Source organism: Simochromis diagramma, unplaced genomic scaffold (genome assembly GCF_900408965.1).
Source record: "Simochromis diagramma unplaced genomic scaffold, fSimDia1.1 OVJJ01000753.1, whole genome shotgun sequence".
Lineage (NCBI taxonomy): Eukaryota > Metazoa > Chordata > Actinopteri > Cichliformes > Cichlidae > Simochromis > Simochromis diagramma.
The window spans coordinates 4,826,126-4,851,446 of NW_024387523.1; the positions used below are offsets into that span (position 1 = coordinate 4,826,126).

The 25,321-nt window shown below is 39.8% G+C and overlaps 1 protein-coding gene across 1 annotated transcript in view; it reads left to right on the plus strand.

The window, feature by feature from the left end:
• Nucleotides 1-25,321, plus strand: part of angpt1 (angiopoietin 1) — a 56,421-nt gene that overhangs the window by 16,259 nt on the left and 14,841 nt on the right. Inside the window, exons 2-7 of the mRNA XM_040020728.1 lie at nt 5,273-5,428; nt 6,077-6,198; nt 7,417-7,649; nt 14,598-14,725; nt 16,486-16,587; nt 20,932-21,098. Of these exons, the coding sequence (XP_039876662.1) occupies nt 5,273-5,428; nt 6,077-6,198; nt 7,417-7,649; nt 14,598-14,725; nt 16,486-16,587; nt 20,932-21,098 (908 nt within the window). The remainder of the gene's footprint in view (nt 1-5,272; nt 5,429-6,076; nt 6,199-7,416; nt 7,650-14,597; nt 14,726-16,485; nt 16,588-20,931; nt 21,099-25,321) is intronic.

Below are 25,321 nucleotides of genomic sequence, written 5' to 3' on the forward strand. Positions count from 1 at the left end.
CCGAAGTAGTGAATGCTTGCCTGTAAAGTGAAAGTTGTGCGTCAGCACTGCAATTTGCATGATTCAAATGACGCGGTGTTTACTTTCAAGGCAAATGGTCTCCATTTCTTGCACAGTTTCACAAATGTTCAACTAGTGGTCAGCAAGTATTCGTAGAAAAGTCAGCATATTTAGTTTGAAATACCGGTGTCTGTAGCAACCTGCTAGTGACTATATCAAGGAGGTTTCATTGGGATATTAACGGGAAGTATTTTCTCTCAAGACCCAAAATTCCTACGGGGGTCACTGACCAATCTATAGGGCTGTGTGACTGTTGCTTCTGGAATGAATATCAGAATGACTGCAACAACCTCCAGCAATCACCAACTGGTCAGAATACCCATTGACTTGACTGGTTGTTGCAATATGATATTGGGCCGTTCTCTCATCCTGTCTGACTGAAGCCTTATTCACTTGATCCAATGTTGCAACACGTTCAAAATGGCAGACAAGTTGACATCACATAGTTAGCGGGTACGTGACTGCAAGACCTAAATAGTCTGTGTGAGCCAGAGCGGAGGGAGTGACACAGTTAATGACTCAGTTAGTGACTCGCTACACCAACGCAAGTACGAACCACACAAGCAACACGTAGAAACTTCCAGCTCTCTGCAAGCAAAAAACTTTGATTCAAAAAGTTAATAAGATTTACCATATACCCCAAGCATTTGTTCAGTAAACATGACAACTCATCTTATGCAATGGATGGGTTTGTGTGGTTGCAGCTAGCTGATATGTCTGTCAGGAAGTAGATGAGTGAGCACTCTGGAAGTTGTTAACTTTCATTATATTGTTAGAGCGCTTATCTACAAGGTGAACTAAATAGGATCAAACTACAGTGTTGTTGAGTTTCCAGTTGTAGTTTTTTGTTGTAGTTGTAGATTGTTCATGCAAGTTTACAACAGTCCACGGAAACGATAACTTTGTTAAAATAAAGTTTGCTGCAGCAGAAAATTTGTCACAGAACACTGCATATAAGCCTGGATATTATTCAGTAATTTACAGGTGTGGTGTAGCAAACAGCTCTTTTAAAACTGCCTGATGAAACTGTCTACTTTGACATGCCGGGCCTATGTTTGTTTCTTATTTATTTTATGTCAGTCTTTCTCACATGACATCCTGTTAGAGGACAAAAAAATGTGGCAGCAATTGAGTAAATCTCTGGATGCTGGCCACTGGAGCAAAGGTCACAGAGATCAGCTACGAGTTCAGTCCGAGTTGTTACTCATCTAATCTTGACAGACTTTAAGACAGCGGTCCTAAAACCATTTAAAGGTGGCTTTTAAAACAAACAATCGAGTGACCGAGTTAGACAGTTTTTAAGATACGGCAGAAGTTTCTCCTATTTTATACAGCTGCAGAAAGTGGCCTGCAGTAAGTCAGGGTAGCACCTTCTAAAGCCCTACTAGAGTGAATTATAGACCCGGATTTTAAAGAGTGGTGTCAAATTCACCTTCCGCTGTCAGTGAACGATAAGAGTGCATAAGTGGAGCCTATTTGCTGGCTTTGGGTCTAAGGCCTGTGATACATTGGGAAGGGCTGATGCGGGGGGTAGATCATGGTAAGTAATAACTCCCATCCTCTCTGTTAAAGTGGCCTGCAATGCATCCAGGCATGAGTGAAAGGGATGTATCCCAGAAGCCAGGCTGCCCCAGTAACACCATTACCATCACCTCCCTGCATGCACAAAGAGCTGGAGATAAGCAGAGATGTGACAAAGCTCCACTGGAAAGTATTTTAAAAAGTCCAGGCCTGCAGTTTCTTACTTTCACAGTGTCTCTTTGCACTGCTACTGCAATTGTTTAGAAGAAGATCAGAAGTTATTTTAAATAGTAATCGTAACAGAGAGTATCATTTAAAGGGATTATCCTGTGCCTGGCTCTCAAGCATTGGTATTTCAGTAGATCTGCCATAATTATTTGCAGGATCCGTATGTTGGATGTCTGACATGATGCCATTCCAACCTTTTTGCGTGTTATGCTTGGTATGAAAATGTGCTTGCTCAGAACGTTTCTATCAGCAACAGTTGCTTTTAAAGTCTCTATCCTGTCATTTACATTCTAAAGGGCTCAAAACAGCCTGTTTGGTGATTAACATCCAGTTGTGCCTCATAAACTGTTTACTCTGACCAGTCTGTGCATGCAAAGGGTACAGAGTGCACTTAAGGCACTGAAGGATGAATGTCATGGAGCGGAGCATAATTAGTAAAGTCACAGGCAGGCCACATGAAGTCAGCTTGTGCCAAACACACCACCATAAAACCTTAATACTTCTGTAAAGTAGCACTTAGGGAAACATAAACTTGTGTTTATGAGACTCTCACTTAGCAAACAATGATTATCTGAAAAGAGATGATAGATTTAGCCATTTCTAGAAGAAATTAAGAAGGCTCTAATAGTATTAAACTATTAGAAATTAGAAGTTACTTAAGGTCATAGTTATGAAAGTGGACTAATTCGTTTTGGTGAGAGACAAATATGTTCTACTAACCTTTTTGACCTGAGATGACCTGTACCTTAATGTGGCTAACAAGTTTGTCTATAGTCTGCCTATGTTACTGTTATAAGGGGTACATAGCTTTAAGTAATATTTTTCACTTGAAAGTATATAAAACTTTAAAAGCCCCTGCTAATATAATCACTTTAATGTTAATATGGTTTCTTTAGATCACTCTGTATATCAGATCTTAGGCCCCACTCATAAAGGCACAGAGACCAGTTGATGACCATCTTGCAACCACTGGTTGTGAGGGTAAAATGAGTATCAGCTAAATGGTTGGTGGCAGTTCCTTTGAAACCAGTTGCTAAGCCTCATTCACACAGGCTGAGAGACCAATCAGTGACCCCTCTGCCAATCACCAGCTACTAGGTAGAAGTGCGGGAAGATGCTGAGTGGTTGATGGAGGAAGTTGATAAAAAGGTATAGGATGCTGCACCAAAAAAACGTCCTGGCTTGCTGGGTTGCTGGCTGGTTTCCATGTTCGCCAGTAGTTTGCTTGGAAGACGCCAACTTGTCTGCAAATACTCACAAAGTACTCGTCAAGCAGTAGTGAGAGAAGTGCAAACAAACTGAAAAAAGTGACCGTTATCTTCAAAGTAAAAGTTGGACCTTTTGGAATGTGTTGGTTACAGTGGTAAGGCACAGCTTTGACTTTGAAGGCAAACGGTCACCAGTTTTACTTACACTTTTTCAAATTTCACTGTCATTTGGAGAGTAAATGCTAAGCACCTTCTTCGTGATTGATTTCATCCAGTGAAGGCCAGCAACTTCGAGCAACTACTTACCAACTCATCAGGGAATACATATTTTTCCCTAGTAAACGGTAGTTGCATGGAATCACTTTCTAGGCCTTTGTGACTACTCATTACTACTGAATGAACATTTAAAACAGCAATAAGCACTGAGTGAAGGCTTAAACCAAATTATTTGTGCTGAATATTAATTTTTTTTTAATTCCCTGTTTTTTTTTTTCTATCTTAGCAGAATAAAACCTTTGCATTTTCGTTATACACCCATTTTTCACTATCCCAATCCTGCTGCTGAGTGACACAAATTCAGCTCTGGCAGTGGAAAGAACTATTTGCTTTTACTGCCGACAATAGTTTCTGCTGGTAGTCAGTAAAAGAAAAAACACTGCATTTAACTGGAGTCGAGGTTAGAAACCATCTAAATAACCCAACACCCACATAGACCTATTTTACAGCTTCCAAAGTGCTGATTTTACATGAATGGGCGTGTTTGTATAATCTCTTTTCTCCTTGGTACTTTCCACTTATGACCCTCGCAAGGTCCAGCCATGATTCAGCCACACTGAGACAAACCGTGAAGTGATAGCTGTTCTTAGGTTTCTGTCATTTGTCTCTTCAATACCCCTTTTTTTTTTCGAGATGACTTAAGCTGTGCCAAACCTCTCACTGCCCTGAGACTCGGGGTCTATGATTGTATGAAATCATCACACGAACCATAGAGTTCCAGATTTACCGATCACCTTTTCTCAGGCGTAGTCTGTGGTTCATTATCAGCCAGAATAATCCATCATTATTAGAACTTTGCAAATTCCAGACTCCTTGTTTTCTTTCCATGTCTTGACGCCAGACCATTGGAGGTTATATGAAAAGTGACACTTATATCAGTCTTGTGTAGTTCACAGCTAGATGAAGCCATATTATGTCTGAAATCCAGCCTGCAAAAATGTTTAATTTTACTTCTATATTGTCGCCAACAGAGGATATTGCATTGTACGCTTAATTCAACTTGGCAGAGCCACACCAATGGCTGAGAACTGGCAATGTCTGCTGAAGAGCAACAGGGATCCGCCTCGGTTCTCTTTTATTATCCATCAGTCTTGGATTGATTAAAATATTGCAGTTCATTTATTTGGTATGAAAGCAAAAAAAGTCTGTTTTTTATCTGCATACAAATCATTTACTGGAAATAGTTGCAGGATAAATGTTTTCTATTGAATTATACAAACAGATAAAAAAGATATTTCTGTCACTTCTGAAAATATTATGCCCACCAATATAAACTGTATGTGAAGTATATGCATTGTAGCATGTAGCATAATTTCTCCTTGTTTGTATCTGACAGATTTTTAGCCAAGTGCGTAGATTTTAGCCAGTTGTGCGTGGCCGCAGTTGGACACAAGTTTCTTGGTGGATTTCTGGCTACCTGCTATTATTCCCATACCCTGTATCCATACCTTTATATTCTTCACTGTTTAAAAAACCAAAAGGAAAACATGAAATGTCCTGATTATAACAAAATTCAGAGTTTATATTTAATCCAGGTGATCTATGTAATTAATCTATAGGAGAACCTAAACCTTTACCGCCGTATTGTCATTTGTTTGGCTATGGAGCACAGACTAGTTTGGAGATAAGGAGGAAAAACTTCTATCCAGACAAGCTTCGGCTAATATCTATTCATCTGTTCAGGCACCAGCTAACCACCAGCATGTTTGTGCACCTGTATGAACTAAGGTCATTCTTCAATCGAGTTCCTTTCAAGTAATATGAAATAAAAAGTATGCGTGTATTTTTCTAGATAAACTTAAGAAACCTGGATGGTGAAGATGTTGGGATTTTTTTTTTCATTTATATGAGTGTATCTTCACATACACAGTGGATGGTATATTCTGGATGTCCGTCAGTAATCACCAGTGTCAGTATGCCACTGTCTTCTTTTTTGGGTGTAAATCTGTTGCTTCTTCCTCCTTGTTTTTTTTCTGTAGATTGAGAACTACATCAAAGAGAGTATGAAAACAGAGATGGCTCAGCTGCAGCAGAGTGCTGTCCACAACCACACTGCAGCCATGTTGGAAATGGGAACCAACCTCCTCTCTCAGACTGCTGAACAAACACGCAAACTCACTGATGTTGAGACTCAGGTAACACTTAAAAAATGCTTTCGAATGTTTTCAAATGCCTACATATTTGAGTGAATTGTTATAATAACACTGTGTAGGTATATCCTGTGCTTCACTAACTATTTTACACATTTTTTCTTAAAAAGAAAAAGCAAACTGGCCAAAGACAATAACGATGGTGTATGAATGCCTATCGATTACTTTCAGTACTTTGAGTACTGAAAGTTGAGTAAAGTTGACCTTTGAGTAAAAGGTGATGAAAAGTAAGTGCATGGGTCATTTTTAGCTCATTTATTCAAAGTACTTAATCACCTAATGGGTTTTCACCCAAGCTGTGCTCATTTTTATTGTTTTAATGGGCAATAATCTGCAAATTGCAATAGATTGTGTACGTCATTGGTTACTAAAGCACTAAAACGATAACTGCTCACAACTTTTTTTTTTTTAAGTATAAACATAGTAGAGATAAATATGTTCTACATATTCCCATGTTCTAGGTGTAGGCTTGACAAAATGAAAACAAAGCTGGGGATTTATGTGCTTTGTTTTTTTTCTCAAGTGCTTTTGGTTTATCTTACATTTTGTTACATTGTTGCTGATTTATGATTACTGGGACTAACAAAGTATAATATTGATTTTTTTGTATTCCGTATTTTTTTGCCGTGGCAGGTTCTGAATCAAACATCAAGGCTTGAGATCCAGCTGCTGGAAAATTCTCTTTCAACCAACAAGTTGGAGAAGCAATTAATGGTCCAGACCAATGAGATCAGCAAGCTGCATGACAAGAACAGGTAAACACACAATACACAATACAGACTGGCAACCGAAGATAAACCGGAGGTAATAAAGATGATGTATCGATGGGCGAAAGGCCAGCAAATTTACTAAACATTTTTCACTCGCTGCTGCTGTTTGCTGCATGATTGCATAAACAAAATCAAAAGCTTACTACCAGCGCTCTCTGACATTGTTAGCAGATTTTCCAAAATAATATTTAGTTATGTAAACAGCAGCAATGATAAGAAGCTCATACTCTCTTCGTGCTCAGTAGATCCCACTAAACCCCACGAAGCCTCGCTTTCCGTTTTGGACCACTTTGTATTTGTTGCAAAATCAAGCAATTGAAATATTGCTGTTGGATATGTTTTCATAACTCTAAACCGTGTTCTTTACAGTGATTAGTCCTGCGGGATTGTGTTACATGATGTAGTTTTTCAGTCCATAGGTCTCACTGCGATATCTGCAGAGTCTGAGACAATCACTTAAAAAAAAAAAAGATCGCCATTTGAAAGCATAGTTTCTGGTGAATCAGACTTCAGTTATGCTTGAAGCTTATGGACATAGATTTCCGAGAGCAATTTTCCTAAGCTTAAGCAATTATGACATTATTCAATCTCATATGTATTTCCTTTACCGATCTTATAACTGCGGGGAGGATATGATTATGAATTTGATGTCAGCTTCTATCATCTTTGAGGTATTAGATTGTAAAGCTCAGATGCCGTAATAGCGTATTCACTTACCTCAAATGGGCCTGCAAAGTGAACAATGAAGCACATGTTTATACTGTGTGAGGAAAACATGGCAACTAAGCCTACAGACATCATTGTTTGTATTTTAGTCAGGGAAAGTTCCTGAATTGGAGTTCTCTAATCACCTCATGGGAGATAGTGAGGGGAGTATTGCCACATGTTGATTATAATTACTTTGGGTGTCTGTCATAGGCGGCGCAGTGGGAACCAAAAGTCAAATATGAAGAAATTTAAATAAATATGTTTTAATCACCTGATCCCTGCTCATAATTGCAAATAAATGAAACTGATATGTATTGCATAACTAGTAAATCAGAGGCAGGATTAAAGCATAAACTGCCAAACCAACTGTGGATCAGTTTAAATCCTGTGAAAACAAATGCAATTCCAGAGACGTTGGATGACCTGGAAGGAAATAATAATTAACAACTTCACCATGTTCCATAATAAACTCTTTCGTTTTGCTTTTCCCCTCAGCTTCCTAGAGGAGAAGATGTTAGAGATGGAGATGAGACACCGTGAGGAGTTAGAGACACTGAAGCAGGAAAAGGGAAGCCTCCAAAACCTCGTGGGAAGGCAGAGCGGCGTTATCAGAGAGCTGGAAGCCCAGCTGAGCCGGGCCACAGGAAACAGCACGGCACTGCAGAGACAGCAGCAGGAGATGATGGACACTGTCCACAACCTGCTCAACCTCTGCTCTAAAGATGGAGGTAAGCAAACTGGAGTCATAAATGTGTAAAAGTTTGGAATGTTTCAAAGCATAAATATTGTTTTACACAATAGCCATCTTGGCATATCCTTTGATGTCTAGTGAAGTCAAGCGGGTTTATTGTCATTTCAAGCATGTGCAATGGTATCGTACAAAATGAAGCGAGACAGCGTTCCTCCATAACCATGGAGCTACATATATAAGATACAACAGACAACACAGGAGAGGTCTGTGGTGCCAAAGAAGTAGATGAAGACAAGTCAAGAATTCTGAGAGCAAAAACCTTTGAGAAATACTTTTTATTCATCCCTAAGCAAATTATGTGGTTACAGTTGCTCCAACTTCTTAAACCTAATAGCAATAAAACAGAATTCATTTTAACAGGCACCAAATCAAAACTGACTAAAGTCCCAACAAGAAGTGTTTCATTATCCATTGATAATTCTGCTGTCACACCCTCCCCTCAGGTTAAGAGTCTTGGTGTCATCCTCGATAGCACTCTTTCCTTCACAGCACATCACTCGGTCTTCCTATTCTCCTTAATATTAACCGCCTTCGACTTCACTCACTCCAAACAGAACTACCATACTTGTCAATGCTGTTGTCACATCTCGTTTAGATTACTGTAATTCTCTTCTTTATGGTCTACCTCATAAATCTCTCCATAAATTGCAGTTAGTTCAAAATACAGCTGCTCATATTGTATCCAGAATTAGATCCACTGAACATATAACATGTTCTTAAACAGCTCCATTGGCTTCCAGTTCACCTCCGTGTCAATTTCGAGATCCTGCTTCTTACTTTTAAAGCGCTTCATAACCTCGCTCCTCCATATTCATCTGATCTTCTCCATACATACTCACCCCCTCGTACACTTCGCTCTTCTTCAGCTTCCCTTCTGTCTGTTCCACCTGGTTGCCTGACTGCCATGGGACTCAGAGCCTTTAGCCGTTCTGCCCCGAGACTTTGGAATGCACTTCCACCAGATCTCCGGACCACAAACTCTCCCACCACTTTTAAATCACGTCTCAAAACCCATCTATTCGGAATTGCATACACCTGATCTGTCTTAGTCCATTTTTACCGTGCTCAGCTTTTATACTTGATTTTATATCTTCATGCTTGGTTTTTCTTTTTTTATTTACCTTATGTTTAAATTTTATTTTGCTTTGTTTCATTATATTTTATTGTTGCTACTGTTCTGTGCTATTGTAAGGTGACCTTGAGGGTCTTAAAGGCGCCTATAAATAAAATGTATTATTATTATTATTATTATAAGACAATAAGGACAGTAACAAACTGAATTAAATCAAATAATACAATATATTATAAAGTTATAAATGTAAGAAATAGCTCTAACATATATACAAACAGCTCAACTATAAATATACAGAATATTACAGAGATTAAATATATATGAATGACATTTTACCCTAAACTGTAAACTTTGTTATTTGTCACAGTAGAACAAAATGGTGTAAGTATTGCACTGTGTACTGTGAATAAGATGGAGGAGTTGTACAGGGAGATCCTGTGACTGGCAACCCACTGCTGTGTGTAAATACAGCCTCAAATAGATACTTGCTTAACTTTAAATTCTTACTCTTGTTTCACCCTAAAGCAAAAATCAAGACCGTCCAGAATTCACCGGCTTGGACTATAATGGGGAAGAAAAGTTTATATTTATGTTTCTTTAAGACTTGTCAATCATCCATTGGTCGGACATGCACTGCTCTAAATGTTTTCTACCCCCATCACCGATGACCCCAACGCAAGAAGATGCTTATTGACCTTTGCCAAACCACAATGTGAAAAGCAAAGTTTGTGGATTGGCTATGTTAAGTTTGACCCGTGAGGCAGCAAGCTGTTTTGGATTACTTAGTTCCTCTGGTCAGATCTTTCTGTTACAATAGCTTTGATTTGACAATCCATGCGATATTATGATGAAACCAGTTCTACAAACCTTACCCCATGCAGAGAGACACAGGGATGCACTAGCTATAATGCCGAGCACCATTGAAAGCAGCATGAAGAAAGAAACATGCTTCTTATTGTAACCCGATGTGCTCCCATTAGAGCAATTTAGTGGCTCTCGTAAACCAGCGTGGTGCACTTTTCACAACAATCGCTTTTCACGCTTTAATTTTATAAAGTCCGTGTACACGGCTTCAGCGAGATGTTAGACACGACTCTGTCCATGAAGTAATTGGCTTATTTCATTCCTCTGGGTCCCTCACTGTTAATACGAGACTAGGGATTTCCCTTTTGGCCTAATGTTTGACCCGACAGCAATGCAACCTTTCTTGTTCGGTCAAACGCAGTGAACTCATTTACCCCCTTCTCAGGCATTTAAACATTAAAACCTACTTGATCCTAACATTTGCCCAAAATCCCTTTGGTCACAGGAGATTTGACATGCAAGTCCGTGTCAGGGGGGATGGTTGCAACCTCATTTCCATTTGTGGATTTCCTGCAGAGACGCCTCGAGACCCCACAGTGCTTCTCGACGTTTCCCATCAGACAGGAAACAACAAGGGCTTGAAAGGATGAAGGAGTCATGAGCGGATAGCTGCTGCACATGATTAACACATGCTTTGTATTTATCATGCTGCTGACTTTTGTAATTTTAATGTTCCATGCAGAAAAAGGTCACGGACTGCCTCTATGCTTAGTCTGGATTTGTATATATTACATTTAATTACCGGAGGTCTTTTGGGACCCTTTTGGCCTGCCTGGGCCATATGGATCATCTGCACATTCCTTATATTAAGATGTGTGTCTTGATGTGAGACTTGTAGATCTCTGTTTTGCTGTTCTTGTTGTAATTTAACAACATTGATTAAATTCTCTGATAATCATTATTTTATAGCATATAACTCAGTACCATGTGTGGCATTTTTAGAGTTGGTTAGGTGAGCAGGGTATCCCAGCCCATCCCCCAGCCCATGATTGGTGGCTACCCTAATAAGAGGGGATAGAAATGGAACGTGGCCACTGCTGCTCTGTGGTTGGTCCTTTCCTCTTCCAAGGGGGTGTTGAAGGTTGGGGCGGGCATGCAGGTCAGAGGTCTGCCCTTTCCTCACCCCAGCCCAGATAAGTCAAACTGTAATAGCTCCTGGGGGAAGCCCTGTCTGAAGAAGGTGAAGGAGTTGGTAGAGCTCACTGGTCATCTGATGCACCGCGCCTGCTTTTCAGCAGCATTTAAAGCACAGAAGAAGCAGAGCTTTGTTTTTCTATGTTCGGGGGGGGGGGGCTTTAGTTTGTTTGAGAAACAAATGAGTGTTTTCATTCGAGTGAAGATTTAGCATTTTATGCCATCGGGGGGGCGTCTGCTTGCGTTAATAACTTCTTGTTTGGAAATGGAGCCTGAGCACTTCCTTTAAAACGTGGCCTCAAATCATCTTTGAGTGCGGGGAAACTGACAGATGCTTGCAAAAAGCCCTAAATTTAAAAAAAGACACTTTCCCACCAGCTGTCCATCGATTGCTTTTCCTAAAATTGAAGTTTCCAGTGTGTGTTTCAGCTGTTGCTATGCAAAGTGAGGCCAGGGAGATATTTTCAGAATGACCAGATGCTGCAGTGGATTTCTTATATAGGTTGCAATCATTACTCGAACCTCATTAGAGAGCACTGAGCCACACATTGTTATGAACAATACCTGACCTCAGCTTTGGAACACTGTGCTAAAAAAAAAATCTGGCTGCTAAATGTGATTTTGTTTTACAGTGTTCTATTATCCAACTAAATGAATGACATTCATCATTTTTACAGCTGCTTAGTCAGAATATAATTATTTTAAGGTTCCATGCAATGCCTAAAAAACATGGCCTTTTCTCTGTGTAATGTCCTAAAAAAAAGAGCATGGTAAACCACTTCGTTAGACGCTCCAGACCAAATTTGCTGCACGCGATTGTTTTCATGCTTCACTGGCTGGTTGTAAAGTGTGTGCAGTTGTTTCCATCCACCTGAATAACCTATCCAAAAGTAGGGATAACTCTGCTGCATTTTCTAAGGGTGCAACCGAAATATTCAATTTCTTTGTAGCGATCAAACACGCTGTTGTTGTACGTATAAGGGTAAAACTGCATATTTTATTCTGATATTTATTAAGCTAAAGTTTGCAATTTTATACATTTAAGCTACAAATTACAATTAGCGAGCATTCTAAATTGTTCTACATAATAAAACTAAAAAGATTACATAGACGGCACATGTCCCCACTAGAGGCCTTGCATAAAGAATTGTGTCACGAAAAGAAAAGTATTTGGTACACGGTAAATATTTCAAAACAAAGCCGCTTTCCAGTCCATGAACTTTGTTTGGCACCAGAGACTTGGGTTTGTGGCGTTTTCCTCCAATGATTTAGGTTGCGGTAACACTTGGTTCAGGTTAGAGAAGGGAGAATGGTTTTAGTTTAGAAGTCAGACTTTTTTTCTCTCGTTAACTAGAACACAATAACCTCTAACCCTTTTACAAGCATCAACCAAATGGCGTTTGAAGCCCAAACATAAAAAACATCAAAGTAAAAGAATGATTTAGCTATTGGTGGCGAAAATTTGGCAAATCATGTAAATGTTGATAGGAATGTTGAGTATAAAGAGTTGAGTATCGCTAAAACATGGTTTGCATGTAGTATACCTTCTATGGAAGGTATATCCAAAAGCAAATCACGTGTACGTGTTATGTGTACTTTTTCAAGAGATATAGTTGATATAAAAGTGAGAGAACCCAAAACATTTTCACGATACCAGTGACCCTCCTTATAATTCCCTGTTTGACATTCTGTAGACCGTTTTACCCCGTTACATTGTCAGTTCTTTTTTTATATTTAATGATTTATTTTAAATGATTTTTCTACACTGTCCTGGGCACACATGCTCTAGTATTTTTATACAGTACCTCGCTTCCAATTTCTCTTTGAAGTCTGTTAAGATTTCTGTTACTTGCATTCGTTCATTAGAGACCCAGCTTGGGTCTGGTTGACCTTGAATATAAATAGCATCGTGTTCATCAACTTGACAAGTATCTGGCAAAGGGAAGGGATAGGATTTTAATACTTTGCTATGCGATTTCTGAGATCCAAAAATAGGACAAAAGTAAATCATGTTGTAATAAATCACAAGGGCAATTATTAATCATCACTGCATTACGGTAAATGCGTTGTGGGAAGGACTTGGCATTGTTTTTTGTGTGTTTCATGCTTGATGTGCAAGTACGCAAAATAAAGAAATTCGCTTGCAATCACTTTAACTCTCAATGGCACTGAGGACTGATTATAGTCGCATGGGAGCAGGGATTTCTGTGGTAGTCCATTTAGCTCCTTTATTCAACCTTCCTAGTTCAAGTATTTGGGCTCATTTGGCAAGGATCCTGATTTATGCAAACACCCAAGCCCTGCTGGTCTTTTCACATGAACCCCCTGCTGAATACGAGTCCCAGCTGAACCACAAAATATTTTTTGGTAAATAAATATTGGGACATAAATAATATTTGTAAAGCTGGGCAGCAAGCTGTTCAAGGGAGCCGCTATGAAGCTGGAGGGTCCAGTCCCCTCAGCAGACAGTCTTCTTCCACCAGGGTAGATGTCAAAGGCAATTGTGAAATAATTGTCCACGCTGTTACAGATTGAATACCAGAAAGCTCCCCTCTGACAGTGATCTTTCAGGCCTCCAAAATGTGTCCCGCTGTCTGCCAGCTTGGGGTCAATTACCACCCGACAGGGCCGTTCTTTGTTGTATTAGAGTCTGCAGAGCAAGGGTCCACTCCGTCAACCTGTCACAGCGGGGGATTCTTGTTGCCGACACTCAATACCTTGTCAAAATGTTCCAATACTACGCCCAACTAAGCAGCCTGCTTCTGCTGAGAAGTTCTGCATCCAGGAGAGGGGGTGGGGCGGATCAAAGGATCACTGACACATTTCACTTTTCCCTGACATTTTCTTTGACTCAACCATTTCAACAATAAAAAACAGTGGTGTGAAAACTGAGACCAACCCCCTTCTATGAGAGGCGAAAGGCAGGGACAGCGAGGAGAGAGAATCGGAAGGTATTTCCACCAATATAGCATGGCTTGGAAAGTAAATAAAAACCACTTGTTATAACAGGAACTTGAAATTTATAGCTTGTAGTATTTTGTCCTTACCCCCTTGCTTGGTTTCAAAATAACGCTGCCATAATTATCAGCAGATGGAAATGGATGCAGCTGGTCTGTCACAGTCTAAAGCCTTCTCTCAGAGTGTGAAAATATCCAGCAATGATCACCTCTGTGCTGCAAATGAATTGGTTGCTCTAAAAGTTGATCTGGTGGTTACGCTCGCAGTGAGAATTTTATTATCTTTTTTCTTCCCCCTGTGAAATGTGTAGATCTGAAATATTGCAGATTGATCAGCTATGGGTTTGGTGCCAATTTGTGATTCTTATTAAACTCTACTTTTAAGATACAAGAGGTTGCACATTTTGTGGCGTTCAAGTGATATAAAAAATGTGCTTTAATTGTTTGAGACTTCAAGAAGGATTAGTTAATATTTTTTTACTGCATGGAGTGAGATTAGAAGATAAGTAAACTCACGTTTGTGCATTTTTATGGAGCTGGAGTGAGCTCAGTGTAAAAATGGGAAGCATGTGGAAACAACTGTCCAAGCTCACTCCACAGCTCATATAAGACTTCCTTAACCTGTCACACAACCAGGCAGGAAGTCGTTCATTTTTCACATCCAGCAGTCCTGTCATTTCCAAATTTCTTTGTTTTCCTCATTAAGCAAGTAAGAGAATTGTCGAGTTTTAGAGGTTTTGAGGTTTTATTTTTCAACTTTTGAACACCACATATGTTAAACAAATGGCTTTAATTGTAAACTTCAGTCAAATATAACGTAACCTAGCGTTTTCCAGAGAATTTTCACTCATTGAGGTTATGCAGACAAAAACATGACGAATTTCTTGTGTATCTGCAGTTGTTCCTAACAGTACAAAGGTCACGGAAGAAGAGAAGAGGTTTCGGGACTGTGCCGACCTGTACCAGGCTGGTTTCCATAAGAATGGCGTCTACACCATCCACGTTAATGCACAGGAGACCAAAAAGGTGGGAAGCCGTGATATCATGCAGCCAGCATTTCTCTGTAATGTGAAAATATCTCAGCTTTCGTCACCTCTGAGGAGCGTTTTTATAGTGGATTTACAGGGTTTGACTTGGTTTTTTAAAGATATTGGACTCCGCTTTCTCTGCATGAGCTAAAACCAACCCGTGGGATATTAGCCAATGATGAGTGTCAATGATGAGTGCTAGCTGCTGCGGAAATATTGAAAGCTAAAAATACATTTGGCAGCTCTGAGAGTTCAGGAGTTTACTAGGGAGGTTAGGTGCGAAACAGGACACCACACTGCTGAGCATGGTGACAAAGGTATGTGTGTGTATGTATTTCACATCTACGCTATTGAATTTAACAGAAATGTATTTACCTGTTATGGCACCAAATATAACTAATCTAAGAGAGAAACCCAGCTTTTCCCTTTGAGCGAGCCCTTGGCCAACTTGGCTACGTTCTCTGATTGATGAGAGCGATGATTTCATGACTTAGGGAGTTTGTGTGCGAATTTCTGTTCATAGCTGTTTGGCTAATCTCCTTTTGAAATTTAAATTCACACAGCATTTTAATGTATAATGTTACTTGAGCTGTTGTTTATTATTCCAGTCTCCACGAAAGATGAGGAAACTTTGGAGGATATTTGTTAAACAGTAGGCTATCTAAGCTTCAAGCCTCTGGGTGGATAGCTCCCATAGAAGCGTCTGACGTCTTTTTGGCTGGAAGATGTCCTGTCGACTTCCATGGTGTATTACTGTGAGATCTGCTAATTTTGTTCAAACAAACCAAGTTTGAAAAGTCTGCTTTTTTTACATCTATCAGTCCATTTCCTTCCGCTTATCCAGTTCAGGGTCGCAGCAGGGCTGGATCTTATCCCAGCTGCCACAGGGTGAGACAGTTGTCTTTTTAGAATGAGCTATATAGGAATACTAGCTGCTGAGGAAATATAGCTAGCCTACCTGTCTTTAGCCTGGGTTGTTCATGTCAGCACTGAAAATTATTTTGTGTGTGTTACTTGCTATTCATAAAAGATCGAAAAACTTTAAGTTAATTTAAAAAAAACATTATTTTATACTATTCTATACTTTTAGCGATGGTTGTAAAGTGGATGGTCATAGCATGTGTGTGTGTGTTTGGCATGCATGAAGAGCTAGTCTTAAAAAGAAGGGTTCTGTCTGGGCTACCGCTTTAATTATACCCAGGCTTTGTTCATGTGTGTTCAGCTGTGTGGTCTGGCTGAGGTGAGAGACCTTCTCCGCTAAACCCCGGGGTATCCGCCTCAAAACAAAGAGTAACACTGCAGATAGAGTGCCAGTACTGCATTATCAGCTTACACACACTGAGGTCCAAGGTTAAGGGCCACATTACACCCAGGTGTCTGCTGGTATGTGTCCATCCTGGACCTCCGCTTTTATTTTGTAGAAACAAGGACCACTGATGAGGAACATCTCGAGGGAGCTGTTGAGGGATAAGGAGACGCTGATTGAGTTTGAAGAGGACCTAGATACATTGCATTCCCAAAGATGATTCATCGAGAAAGCAAGAGAAAGGAGTGTCTAGAACCAAATAATTGTCCAAGTGACCCTGCTCTGTTTGTAAATGCCGCTGAGAGTTGAAATGTTGAATGTTGAATTCATTAGTTTGGTAGTTACGTTACATCTTCAGGCTATGCAAAGACCTATGGGTGTTATCAGTGTTCTATCACCTTCATACACAGTACTTTCCAACCCTCCCTTTCTGTCCTTTTAACATTGCATAGGTCTACTGCAGAATGGAAACAGCCGGCGGCGGATGGACAGTCATCCAGCGCAGAGAAGATGGCAGCGTGGACTTCCAGAGAACGTGGAAGGAGTACAAGATGGTGAGACAAGACAAATACGTGCACGCACTTCTCCATCCATGCACTCATTCATATCCATTAAAAACGAGAGGATAATGTTTGTTCTTTAAACACGAGACAGTTAAGTGAATACACACCCAGAAACTGAGTGAGCGCGCTCATCTGTATCCATTAAGCATAAATTACGAAACCGTACGATGAGCGAGACCTCCTGTTTCAAAAAAATACGCTTCCACTGTGTGATGATGAAAAATATCGTGCACACTTTGGCCTTTACTGAACATGATGAAAACATGAGAGTCGGGATGCACTGATCCAAGACCATTTGGAACGCTTCGGCCAGATGTCATTCCTCTTCGGCAATATCTCCCCTGTCGTTTTTGTATTAGCAAAATTGTCTAGGGTGTCTGAGACTTGCACTGCTCCTTAGCCGAGGCTTCACTGCTGTTATTCTTCCTCTTCTCCAACAGGAAATTACTACCTAAATCTGAAAACAAAGCATTTGTTTAGTCTCAGTCGAGCTGGGCCAGGTGTTTGTCATCAAGGATAAAGCTGTGCATATTTGCATTGAGGGTGTTAACATTTCCTACCTAGGCTGTGTTTAGATGGTAACTTGGATTTATTTTTTCTGCCTGTTGAATTGCTAGTGTTTGCTATAGTAGCTGCCTGTGTATACCTTGCACTTGCTTTCAGTTAATGTTTCCTCTTTCCCCGTATAATCTGTTTCTACTTGAGTTTTTACCTCATCTCTCAGCTGCTCTTGTTGTACAATTTATCAGTAAGTGGGAAAAGATAAAGCCATTTGGGGAATTACAAAGCAGAGAATTTGCACACTGGACCAGATATAAACCCACAGCAGTTTTTCAATGAGAAATCTTCATGTTGGCGTTTTTATTGAAAGAGCCTGAACAAAAATCAACAAAAGCAATATTGGAATAAGGCAGAAATCTCTCATTCAAAGCGACCTCAATCTCACTCTTTTGAGGTCAGCAGCGTAAACGGTAACAGAAAGATATAAAATGATAAAAAAGAAAAGAAAAAAAACCCAGTGGAAACCTTCCTGCCTTGAACAGGTGCACAGAGGGAGTGCACGGAGTGCTCAGTGCAAGAGCGTGCATTCGCAGGACTTGGCTGACATTTACGCGGCTAACTAACAGCTTAGAGTCTCCTTGAAAAGTTTAGAAGTCATCAACAAGTGTTTTATTGTGTTATTAATTTTCACATTCTTGGTCTCCCAGGTCTTGTACTTACACATTTATTGTATTTAGAGGATCTGTTAATATTTCAGCAAAACCTCAGACTCAGTTTCTTTGTGAGACCACAGAGGAATGTGGCGTGTGCATTAAAATATGATCTGAAGATCATGCATGTAAGTGCATTATCAGGTAACACCTTTATTTACAGTAACTGCTCAGCTGCCCATCAGTCTGAGTCACTTCTAATGTATTAATATCATGCCATGCGTTTAAGTAGGGATTAATGTCAGCAAGAAAGCAAGCATTTAAAATGTGTTTGTTGTAGTACTAGATAGTACTTGAAAACTGACTCCTTGGACCTTCAGCTAATGCAAAAACAGTTGAATTATTGAGCTTAAGTAGTTTTTAAAAAAAAAAAAAAAATATATATATATACATATATATATATATATATATATATATATATATATATATATATATATATAGCTAAAAGCTGTAGATAAACATTTGAAACAAAAAAAACCTTTAAAAATACCCATCAATGTGCATACACTACATGACTTTAAAAAATCCTGGATTTAACTAAGCAAATAGTTAAGAGCCTTCCTATTGCACAATAACTTCAGATATTAATTGTTTTGGCTGGCAACAGATTATTTAATCCTAACTGATGCGAAAGGCCATTTCAGAAGGATCAAGTTATTGGCCTGCTTCAATCAACGAAAACAACTGAGGAGATTATTGAAGCGAATCGGGTTTGGAACTGCCCAACATGTTATTCAAATCTGGAATGAGAAAGAAATGTAGTTGGAAAAAAAGTCTTGTATGATTGGAGTGGTGAAATCAAATAGTAAAATAATCAACAGTATGTTTAGCAGTGAAACTGGGAGCATTTCCACACAGACGATGTGAAGAGAAGTCAAGGAATTGGAACAAAAAAACTATGTAACCTTAGGAATATCACTTATCTGTGAGGCTAATCAAAAAAGGCTTTAAGTTGCTACAAGGCATAAAGATTTGACTCTGGAGCAATGGAAAAAGATCATATGGTCTGAGTCTAGATTTACATCTTGATGCATGCTCAATCATCCAGGTAAGTTCTTCAGTCTTAGATGACTGCAGGTTTCCCCAAAGTTATAATCTTATTATCTTATACAAATGTACGGTTTATAAGATTGGGGAAACCTGCAGTCAGCTGAGACTGAAGAAGTCACTTGGAGGAGTGATGAAACGTTTCTTCCACAGAAAACGCTGAGTCCAGATGAATAGAATCAACTTTCGGAGAGTCTAGATTTACTCATTCCAAAGTGATGGCTGGAACAGGTTAAGAAGAGCGGCAGATAAATGTTGGTGCCTACAAACGAGCCTGCAGAGGCAGTGTTGCGATCTGCGGTTTCTTTATTTGGCCGGGTCTAGGTTCATCAATGTTATGTTCCCAGATAATACAGTCAGCTGTCTACTTGAATATATTGAATGACCAGGTTTTCCCATCAGCTGATTTTTTTTCTTTCGTTGATGGCATCGGCTTATTCCGACATGACAACGCCACGCTTCATCAGGATCAAACGGTGAAAGTATGGCTCAAGGAGCATGAGACATCATTTTCACACATGGATTGGCCTCCACAGTCCAGATTTTAACCCCACTGAGAATCTTTGGGATGTGCTGGAGAAGACGTCATTTGGATGTTCAACCCTCCCATCATCGGGACAAGATCTGGGCAAAAAAATGAATTTGTATAAGTTTATTGAAGGATCGCCATGGTGCCGTCATCAAAGCTAAAGGCGGCCCAATAAAATATTAGTGTGTGATTTTTTTATTTTATTTTTTTTTGGCTGTGTGGTGTATAAGTGATAGGATGGGTGGTGCTAATAAATTACTAAAGCTCCCCTGACAACCAAAGAAAAAAACAAAGGTTGGGAACAAGTAAGTCAGTAAGAGATATGAGATCTACATATGAGATATGAGTGCTCAACATACACATTTCCTTTTTATCAGGACATTTTGAAAGTGTAACTGACATGCAAACCGAGCGCTCAGTCCAACAATATGACTAACCATCTCCTCATCTTTTTGTGGGCTGAGTGATGTAGATCAGGTTTGCGTGTGAAGAATCACAGAGCTTCAGAATTATATGAGGGAAAACTGTCAAAAGATCCCCACATGCAGCCTCTTCCAAGCAAGAATTCTTGAGATAAACTGTGGTCACAGTAGGAGGCATTGGATCAAACTTCAAGCCTTTTAGATGGGAACATCTCATCAGGAGCAAGATCAATTGTAGCGACAGAGAGAAAAAGAGAGAAAGTGGTAATGGGCCCCAGCCTTTTTCTCTTCCACCCACTCAGCAGGACATGGCTAAGGCCATAGGAATGCCCCGTATTTGTGTTCCTTCGTTGCTATTCTTTGTCACTACACACACAGAGCACAAACACAACTTCTTTCTGACTTTACCGCTTTGACAATTTCAGCCCCTCTGTTTTACAATCTTTAACGGAGCAGCCTTGACTGTCCTGTCAGACCTGTAATGTCATCTTGCTTAGTGATATTCCCCCCTCTGTAATCCACTGCTCTCGCTGCTGTCAGAAGCACTTTGCCTGTGACCGGGAGCCACTGTGATCAAATACAAACTTTGGAGTTTGTTTGAAGGAGTGTCCGTGCATGCGGTGTATGTTTTGGGAACGAATTCTTTAAGTAATAATGACTTAAACATGTGTGACTTTAGTGGAAGACAGAAATGGAAAAAAGGTGTGCTTCTAATTCAGCTGGTATCGATTTTTGTAATTTTATAGATAGGTAAGTCCATCCAAGTTAAAGACTGGGCCAAAAGCATGCTCGAGAAACATGAATAAAATATGTCTTCGACTATATAGTCAGACATATTTGGGGTAGGACGCTACAGCAGTACAAGAACATTTCTGCTGGTGGATAAACAACCACAGTATTTATTATCAGAGACGGTTTGTTCTGATCTAATTGTTGATTGATAAAAAAGAAAAAGTAAATTAGAAAATTCCTTCCCATTCATGCCATAATCCTCTAGTGTGAAGATGTTATCATCCAAGGGAAAAGTGATGAGATGAGCAATGAATAATCTCAAGTTTATGCTTTACAAAAAGTATTGTCAGTGGTATTTACATGCTGATTATTGAATTTTTCTTTTCCATTGCAGGGTTTTGGGACCCTGTCTGCAGAGCATTGGTTGGGAAATGAGTACGTTTACCAGCTGACAAACCAGAGGCAGTATGCCCTCCGTGTAGAGCTGACCGACTGGGACGGGCTCCAAGCCTTTTCACTGTACGATCGCTTCCAAATAGGCAGTGAGAAGCAAAACTACAGGTAATAGCAGACAAAGTGGGGGATTATTGTGTTTTCAGGCCAGTATTTGCTTATTATTGCCATGTTACCAGTGTTGGATGTAGCCAGCTACAAAGTAACACATTATCGTAGTCATATTTTATTGCACAAAAGGACATAGCATGATGGTAAAGTGCAAATTGCATCCAAAACAGAAACAACTGTATTATACTGCAACACAACACTCAGTCTGTGCTAACATCTGCACCATAAGCTCTTCAAAAGATGGTCGAAGCTTCTGTGAGGTTACCTACTGGTTTCTGAAGTCCCATATTGAAGACTCAAGTGGAAAGTTTCTACAATTGCCATCTTGGTTGCAAACAAACGCATGAGACAAGGAGGGTTGTTTGACTTTGAATCGCATGGTATGACTACAATTTGCAAAATAGACTTCATGTTTTACTGAATATGACACAAAACGAGTGATCGAAGACATAAACTGATCACTAAAGTGTTTATAGACATCAAGACAAAAAGAAACATCTTGTCTTGATGTCTTGTTGCCTTGACATCAAATGTAGCTTATTTAAAGGGAGAATGCTAACACAAAGCTAATGAATGAAGCCCGAGTGATGTTAGAACTGCGCATGATTAGCGGCCTGGCCTTATTAGCGTGACTGTCAGCTAAAAGGCAGTTTAACATTAAAATCTCTCTTCACACACACTTCACTTTCAGTGTGGCAACACTCTCAGGCCAACTCTTTAGCTTAGAACAAATACCACCAGAACCAATGCTATTCCAAACACTCGTACTTCGTGTTTAGTAGCAATTAGCAAATATTAGTATGCCAGCATGGTGAAGATTAGCCTGTTACCTTTGTCACTGTTCACGTGTTAGCATGATGCCACTAGCGCTTTGCCCAATGCACTGCTGTGTCTCATTACAGCTTCAAAGCCACTGCCATAGTTCTAGGCTTTTACACAATGTTGACACAGTTCAGTCCAAACACAGCAGAGTGTCAGTCAAGTTTTGGCAGTGTTCAAAGCCCAACAAACAATCAAAATTATTCACGTAATATGGAAGCAAACAGTCTTAAAGCATAAAAATATGTTTTGAGTCACGGTTACATACACAGAGTGAGTCAAATGAAAGCTATTACACAGCCTGTGTGGACAGAATTGATTAAGAGCGAAGTATATTTGTTCCATCAGACAGCCGTGAAATGAATGATTGAAACGGCTGTTGTGTAAACAGTAAAGTGCTTTCAGAACTCAACTATCACACAAGACAATGGGGTGTTTAATGTGCGTTCGGGATTTTGCCCAAGGGTACTTAGACTTGCAGGCTGAAGAAGTCTGGGATCAACCTGCCTCCTGAGCCACGGACTTCTCAGGGCGTGGACAAAGATTTGGTGTTCTCTTCACCTTTTCGTGCCTACATCATTGCACATCTGGACATTCTAAGACTGTATCTATAGCATATATCTGAAATGAAGCAAGGAAAAAAAAATTACACCGGAAAATAATACTTTAGCGGTAAGAAAAAATGTTCAAAAGTGTTAAGATTATAACCATGAATTGTAACCGAGCTTTCCAGACACCTCAATCATGTCTTTCCTGTTATATAAGTCTGTGGTCAGGTTTGTCTCTTAGCAAATTCCTTCCAGCCCAAATGTATTGCTTGTCATCGTCTCTTCATTGCAAACTGTACTTTGATTTGATGGATGCTTTGTCCTTGCGTGTTGCAGGGCAAAGGTTTCTGTTTTCTTTTGAGGGGGTTAATGATAACAGGCCTCAAACTATGGCAGATGCTTGGCCCACTTAGATGTGGAAAACTGATGCAAATTCCAGAGCTCCAAGCAATTGCTGGCTTCATAGGCGAAGGTCTGACATCTCCAATTCACTGGATGGCTGGTTCTCTGTGATAAGAAGTCCTTTTAGTTTCAAAGTGACTTTTGTTCATCTTTGAATGATGAACTAAGGAACAAGATTCTGTGGTTGAAAGCCTTTACCACAATCGGTCCAGAGCTCCATCAAAGAATACAAGCTTCAAGTGTTTCCCTGCAGCAGTAAGGCCAGTAGGCCTTTTGCCATATCTAATTTTCAGAATAGTCCTGCGACGACAGGGGTTTCACTTTACAAATTTTCTGTGTTGAGAAGCTTGTACCTGGAGTGGGCTGTGTGTTTTCTCTAAGGGTCTGGAGAATGGATTTCATTTAGGCGGAAGAGATCAAGTTGTCTTTTTTTTGTTATGAGTTGAAGTTTTGAGCACTCAAAATGTGAGGGCCGAATGAAACTCCATCCCTTGTTGCTTTCGGTCTTTATTTCTTGGCTGTGGTTCACAGATATGTGAAGTGCAGGCCAAACGTATTGATCAATATGTACTTTATTGTAAAAGTAAGAACTTTTTGAAAGTGTTCAAAAGCTAAACACCATCCTACACATTTACATGCATTTCATTCACACTCATTTTTACACAAACAAATGCATTAGTTTTTTAACACCCTAATTCCGTTTGCTTTTTTTCACACATGATTTAACAGTGATTTCTTACATTTTTATGTAAAAACTGTTGTTTTTTTCCACACAGCAGCAGGCAAAGGGCATCCCCAGCCAATCCAGGCTGTTTTCAACTCAGTTTCATACTGCTAAGGAGACATGCAGATCTCTATAAATAGATATGTTCTCGAAAAATAGTTGTGGTATGATAATCACTCATTGCTGCTCTGAAACATGGGCCAAAACAAACCAGATGGCCAGTCCCAAACAAACCGGTATTGCCACATTCTGTTTTGGGCTTTTTTTCTTCTGCTTTGGCACCTACTTCCTCTTAAATGTAAAAGAATCTGCAAGTTTGCCAGAAAGTTCGCCAGACTGCATTTATGTTGCTTTAAAACTTTAAAAGCGATAGCAAGTGATAGGGCCTGTGTTCTAGCTGGTTTTAAAATATTTTCTTTCATCTGAGGCAATTTACTGGAATACTGACTGCGCCAGCACTAGTCAGACAAACATTTATAAAGACCTTATACTGTACAGTCAGTCATCGTGTTTCTTGCTTTCTTTCTTTCACGAGCATGCACTCTCTAAGCACTAAAGAAAGCAAGGCTGTGAACACAAGCACCACTTGGAAAGAAGGCAGAATTATAATCTAGGTCCACCATTGCGCACGACTCACCATTTATCATAAACAATACTGAGAATTGCTCGCCAGGAAATGCTTGTCCTGCTGCCAGCGTCTCGTTTCATCTACGTATACTGTGAAGCACAAACCACTCAACTTGTTGAGAGGGAGGGAGGTGTGCAATTATTTCTTTGTGAAATATTGGGTCCTAATCCTTTGCAGATGAAATCATGTACACAGCATAAATGTCACATTTATTACAAGTGCTGTAAAAATTTGGACCTGCTATTTATCTTTCCTCAGTCATCGGATTCTTGTGGGGTTTGCCCACTACAATAAAACTGTTAAAACAGCGCATTAGTAATAGTCAGATGATTCAGATAATTTGGGTAATTGATTTGTCAAATGTCAAATGCTGGTACTGGACGTTAAAACACAGACTCAAAGTATTTACCTTTAAACTGACCTGATTTGTTTGGTTTTTTTTTTTTTTCAAATCAGCCAATCACATGACAGCTGCTCAAAATATTTATGCATGCGGGCATAGTCGAGACAACCTACTGAAGTTCAAACCGAGTATCACAACAGAGAAGAAAGGTGATTAAAATGACTTTGAACCTGGTATGGTTATTGGTGCCAGACAGGCTGGTTTATTCACTCATCCTTACTCATCTACTGGAATTTTCCCACACAACCATCTCTAGGGTTTACAGAGAATGGTTTGAAAATGACAAAATATTCCATGTTGATGTCAGAGGTCAGAGGAGAATGGCCAGACTGCATCAAGCTGGTAGGAAGGCAGCAGAAACTCAACAAGTCATTTGTTACAGCCAAAGTATGCAAAAAGACATCCCTGGAACCACAACACATTGAGCCTTGAAGCAGATGGGCTACAGCAGCAGAAGATCACACCGGATGCCAATTCTGTCTGCTAAGAACAGTAAACTGAGGCTACAGTTCACCTTAGACCAAAATTGGTCTAAGGTTTCAGATGTTCAGATTGACTGGTTAAACAACCTGAAAGCATCGATCCACTCTGCCTTGTACCAGCGGTTCAGGCTGATGGTGTACATTGTTTAAACACCATAGCCTATCTAAGTCTTGTTGCTGACCATGTCCATCCTTTTATGGCTACAGTGTACTG